At 26.7% G+C, this 6,433-nt stretch overlaps 1 protein-coding gene across 2 annotated transcripts in view; it reads left to right on the plus strand.

Moving 5' to 3' along the window:
* The window catches only part of LOC112682271, a 274,831-nt gene that overhangs the window by 250,197 nt on the left and 18,201 nt on the right, over positions 1–6,433 (plus strand). For both annotated transcript variants that reach the window (XM_025552809.1, XM_025552810.1), the window contains exons 6-7: positions 5,189–5,374; positions 5,952–6,221. In XM_025552809.1, the coding sequence (XP_025408594.1) occupies positions 5,189–5,374; positions 5,952–6,221 (456 nt within the window). The remainder of the gene's footprint in view (positions 1–5,188; positions 5,375–5,951; positions 6,222–6,433) is intronic.

Consider the following 6,433-nt stretch of genomic DNA (forward strand, 5'->3'; position numbering starts at 1 on the left):
AATAATAATACGCATTAGGTAATTTTGTTTTTCGAAATAATCTATACAACAGAATGAAAATGCAAAATAAGTCCATACAGTAATAGACAAGACACTTGATATGAATGGAGAAAGCCATACATTGGTAATGCATCAAAGAGATAAGTCATATGTACTTACGTTTATATTAACATATTTACCAAAATCGTATAAATTATACATTAATAACTATAGTAAAACAATTTTAAAAAGAACATTTTACAGTAAAATATGAGTATTTAGGTTTCAAATTTAAACCATTTTTGTTATTTAAAACTTGAATCAGTCTAGGTTAGGTTAGATTGAACTTGGACGTTTAGATAAGGTATAGACAATAAAATGTTAAATTTGAAATAAATTTAAATTATAAAATAACACATTATAAAAAATAACCATAATATAGTATGAATTATGATACAAAGTTTATTTACGTCGTATACTATACTATGTATATAATAGAAAATAAAAATTATATATATAAATTATATTATATAGCGACACGTGTATATTAACATAATTATATGCACAACTTTCAAAAATACTTTTCAAGGTACATATCACTAGTCCAAGCAATAAATTATTTTTTGTAAAGATTGTTTTAAAATTAAATGTTAGAATAATTTAAATTTATTATCATATGCATATAAGACTTTTATCTATATAATTTCGTTTGCAAAACTTCCACTGATACAAAATTTAAAATATTATTGAAAATATAAATAAATATGTACAAATATTTTTCTATTAATTCTTAGAAATATCAAGTATAATTAATAAGTAATTATTATACTAATATTAAATGTGCATTTTAAAATTGAAGCAAAAAATTTATTTTTATAGACTTGTTATTTTTAATAAAATTTGTTTATAATCCGATTTTATACGATTAAAAATTATGTTCACGGATTTATGGATATTATCGTTATTTTATTAATTATACTTCCCGTTTTTTCTATCTTATTTTCCACTCATCACACGTATAAGGCATTTAAAGTTATTATTTAAATGCATTTTTAAAAATATAAAATGTTACTATGGCAAAAAATCTCGTAACATTTTAAATATGAGATATTTTAAACTATTCAAATGATTGTCTTCATGTGTATCTACTTATTGTTTAATTTATTTTATTATAATTCTGTCCGATTTTCTATCATTTCAAATTATGCTCATGGTTTTATAAGTAGATACTTATGATTCTTTGTAAGTCATGTTTTTTAGTAAGTAGAACGTTTTATTTTATATTTTAGTTTCCAAATTTAATAAAAAATACTTTCTTAATGAAAATAAAACATGTCAGTATAACATACTAGATATATTTCTTCTTGTATAATAATGAGTTTTACAACTAACAATTTTGAATTCGAATAATTCATCTGTATAATAATAACTAGACTTAGGGACTTATAGATCTAAAAAATACATAAATATGCATGCAAATATGCTTCTAAAATCATTAAAATATGCATTTATATGCATTAAAAAAAAAAAAAAATGACCACATAGTACACAAAATAAAACGTGTCCATCGGATGTAAATGTATCTTTAAACTCCAAAACAAAAATTTTTAGTAGGCTACTCGTAGACTGTTGTATTTTCGGCATTTCACAATGTTACAAAATATATGCATATGACGTTTTAAGTATGATTCGACGTAGTGTGGTTGCGAGACGCAAAAATAACGACGGATAATAATCGACTGAACTGAACACTAAATAAATAATCTATTATTCTATATCAACAATAGTTGATATAGAATAATAATAATAATAGATAATAATCTTTATCGATATCCGGTCGATATCCAGATACCATCGATACGGGTTTATAGTATTATTTATACTTACACACAAATTATAACGAGATATGTGAGGTAGTTTGCAGATAACATATTACTGGAAATATTAAGTACTAATTATTAAGTACATTTTTTTTTTCGATCGTTTGAAATATGTATGTATAGTTATATGTATCTATAGTTTTTAATTTTAAATTTAAAAAAATTGTCAAAATATGCAAAATAAGCATAACAATTTTAAAATATGCACTCTCCTGCAAAATCTATCAAATATGCAAAAATATGCATATTAAAATTTTATATCTGATATGGCATCGAGAAACGAATTTATTTCGCACTCTGCTATATTTAACAATAATTAAAAAAAGTATGCAAATGCTAGAAGTCCCTAAGCCTGGTTATAACTATTAAATGTAATAGTAGATTTAAAAAGAGCATAAGATTTTGGTACAAATTAATAATTTTTCCGATGGATCGAAATGTATCAAATAAATCGCCTTATGTCTATGTAGTTATATGTTATTTTATTTAATATATTCAATCCAGGCTTCTATGTATATATACATTTATATGTTACATCATGCATGTCATAGTAAAATATGTAAAATATACTGCATTCTGCGTCGACGTTAACTTATTATATCATAAATATCAAAGCCCAACACTACCTAGAATTCTGGGTATAAGAGGTTAACGTATTTACCAACGTTTCGGCGTTGCATTGAAATTAAACCACGTAAAATGTGACTAGATCCCAGAATGGGCGACTACTACCCAGAACACTTAACAACGTGATATAACCTATAATATTTTATATTCTTCCTTTCCTATTACATGATCTCACTAGTGCATTAACATATATCTTTTGGTAACGATAATAATAAACAAATTCATCAGTTTGATCCATCCGTGAATAGCATGTTTGAGCAACGTAAACTATAAAATATTTTAGTATACATGTTATTTTGCTTTATCAAACACAAAAGTCTGTGCCATCGTTCCATTATTTTACTCAGAAACTCTTTGATAATATGTTGTGGTAATTAATTTATGTACACATACGCTTGTAACAGATCACCAACTGTTCGTAATGTTTTTGAATGCAAAATATTTTGTCAATATTATTCTATATGAATCTCTGTTTTTTTGTCTCTATGTGGTTTTTCATCTTTTTAACTCTGTATTTATATTATTTCCAAACACCGAGACGTTTGAAAAAATGTGTCATTACATCATATTATTAGCGTTATCCGACGTTCAATAAATAAAATCACTGATTAACTGATCACTGATCAAATTAACACTTCGTACTTTTTAGTTTATGAAAAACCTCAATTCAGGGCTGGCGTTACATTTTGCGAGGCCCTGGGCAAAACTTATTTTACCCACAACAATAGTCACCTGTAGCCTGTAGGCCGCAATTAAAGGCAATAACATGTAATATGTGCAATATCGGATAATGACTGATTAAATTTAAGATATAGATCCATAAAAAAACATTTCCCATGTATCCTGGATTCCATACCATGCGGCGTGCCATATAGGTCGTCGTTTGTGACATATTAAATATAATATTGTTGTTTTGTTAATTGTTTTTTTATTACACGCCAACGGATTTCTCTAGAAATTGCACTCGCCAGGCGATCCACACATTTCACGCTTTATTTTATGAGATTTTCGTACAAAATATTTTTAAATGAAAATTTTAAGCGTGAGGCCCTGGACAAATGCCCTGTTTTGCCTCCCTCTAACGCCGTCCTTGTCTCAATTTTATGTAATCTTTTCAATATTTATATTAATTTCAAATTTAAATTTTCGTTCAATTAAATTCAATCATTCAATGATATATTTTAAATTTTTACATCATTAATTATTTTATAATTAAATTGTGCTATATGCAATAATGTCATGTTACCTATACGAACTAATTATTGATATTGTAATTAAAAAAAACCAATAGGTGAAAGAGCGAAAAATACATTTTTTATTGAACATTTTTTTACGTACCTCAATTATATTTTTGTAAATATTTCCATTAAAGATGGTATAATCGAGATTTCAGAGTAAATATAGGATTCGTTTATTTTTTTCGTTTATCTAAATATACTATAATTATCTACTCTTATTTTATACACTATATTAAAATTTATAATCTAAATTTAAAATATATGTACGGATACCTTAACAATTTATTAAAGTACCTATTTTTTGTACTATTGGACATGAATGCCAAAAAATCCCTTTTAAAATTTCGTACTTTAGTCAAATATCTTAACAAAATTAAGAAACATTAAATTATTTTTGTATATAATATTATATTTAAAAAAAATAAATATTTTTTAAAAATAAAATCCGAAACAATTGTCAAATAATTATTTTTATTTGTAGCAACACATATACCAAATTCTGGTCATGATTATAGTAACGTTACTATATGTCATATTTATTTTTAAAAATACCATGAGTGATAGTAAGACAAATTGTTCAAAATGTTTCATTATTTGATGATACAAGTTGAATTGTCATAAAACAATATTTTTATTTTTATTGTATGTTGAAACGATAAAAACTTTATCTATATTTCTCATTAGCTTTTTTAATTCATGAACATTGTTTTATTTTCACTTGAAAATTGTATTATTCCGTTTTTTAAATTTAAATAATATAGGATATTAATAACATAAAAAACCTCTTTTAATAACACATGAATGACGTTCAATGATTTATATAAAATAATATTTCCCTACTTCTAGCCCCAACCAATATAGTACTTTATCTAATTATAAACTATGCATTTAATTTAAGTAAAAACCTATTTAGCTATTTTTTTTTTTATAATTTTCTCAATACTTGTCATCAATATTTATAAACTCTTTATCATTTACCCATTAAAAATGGTTGAATAATTTTATGTCTTTCTATTACAGCTATTTTAGCTAGGTATTTATTTAAATTTTTTTACTTGATCAATGTATATGTAATGTGTAAATTTACATGTTTATTATGGTATTTTATCTCTAATAAAAATATATTTCAGATAAACTTTCACACATTCCAAAATGATAAACTAAAATAAAAACGTACTAAATATTATGCACTTTATTTATCGTAATAAAAAATATGGTGTATTTATGTATTTACCATATTATAAGCTAATTTTCAATAATTTATTGATAAAATATAATGGTTGTCATTTATGGTTTTCAATACAAATAATGATTAATTTAAATCGTGTTTATATGTACCTAAATTACATCTAAGCAACATTTTGATTCAGGGTGTTGACATACAATTTATTGCTTATTATTATTTTTTTAACATTATAAACTAATTAATAAACTAAAATTAATCTGAAAATATTTACTTTTCAGGCAAACATAAACTCAGAGTCAATGGAGTCGGAAGAGAGTAAAAAACAAGGGCCTAAAACTCGGAGCCAGCAATTCTATTCAAAACAAGATATTGTGGAACAGTACTGCCTGAGCGATAAGCAATTACAAGTGTTAAACAGGGTCAGACAACCACCAGCATTGTTCGGATGTATATCCAGTCACAGAGTAAACACAATAATTATTACAACTTTTAAACGGATTGCTTTATGTAAACTCCTATAATTAAATTCAATTTATTTAAAAAAATGAATGCTACACTTAAATATTGTACCGATTATTAAACACAGTTAAATGTTTATTACTAAGTTTTGGGAAGTCAAATAAAACGTATGTCCCTCAATGGCCCCTAAATGCTTATAAAATGACATTGTTACCAATGTATCTCAGAACTAACATAAATTATATGCATAACGCAGAAATATATCCAGGAAAGAATATATTACCTTCTACATTTATCCGCATCTGACCATAATTCGAATTTTTTTTTTTTGATTAAAATGTAAATAAAATACCCTTAATTTGATAGGTAGCTAAAAATAAAAGGTTTTTATCTTAAATGTATGAAAAATATTATATTTAAAATGATTTATTATTGTAAAAGGTTCTGATCTAGAGTTGAGAGGATAACATTTTTTGCAACTACCACGACTCCCTGTCCCTAAAACCAGTGCTGTGAACAATCTTAATTTCTAGAGATCATTTTACTGGTCAATATTTTTTTATTTATTTTTTTTTTTTTTAGGAATCTTATTGTGGTCCTCGGAACTCGCCAAACCTACTGACCGCGTGCGTTCGTCGTCGAATACCCAGCGACGAGAACCTACACGACCTTTACAAGCGACTTCCGGCAGACTGTGCCCCGTATCCACGATGGTCTCGGTACCATCACTGCCATCCTGACGTGTTCCCTGTACATCACTGCCATCAATTGAACGTGGCTGAAGCACCATTGCCAACATGTCAACGTTCCCCGGCCGCCAGACGACATAAATGTTGGCCTCCCGAAGAAGAGGAATATCCACACAGAACGTGTCATTCTGCGTGCCATGGACGAGCTACTGGATGCGATTATCCTGAATTTCACCACTGTGCACCTCATTACTTACCTCCGCCTCCTCCACCACCGCCATCTACATCCAGAATGAGACACGTTAGTTTTGCCAGGTCACACACGGTAACGTCATTTGACAATGTCTCTTTAAAATCAGCTAATAGCAGCAAATC

Source organism: Sipha flava, unplaced genomic scaffold (genome assembly GCF_003268045.1).
Source record: "Sipha flava isolate LNK unplaced genomic scaffold, YSA_version1 201_pilon_pilon, whole genome shotgun sequence".
Lineage (NCBI taxonomy): Eukaryota > Metazoa > Arthropoda > Insecta > Hemiptera > Aphididae > Sipha > Sipha flava.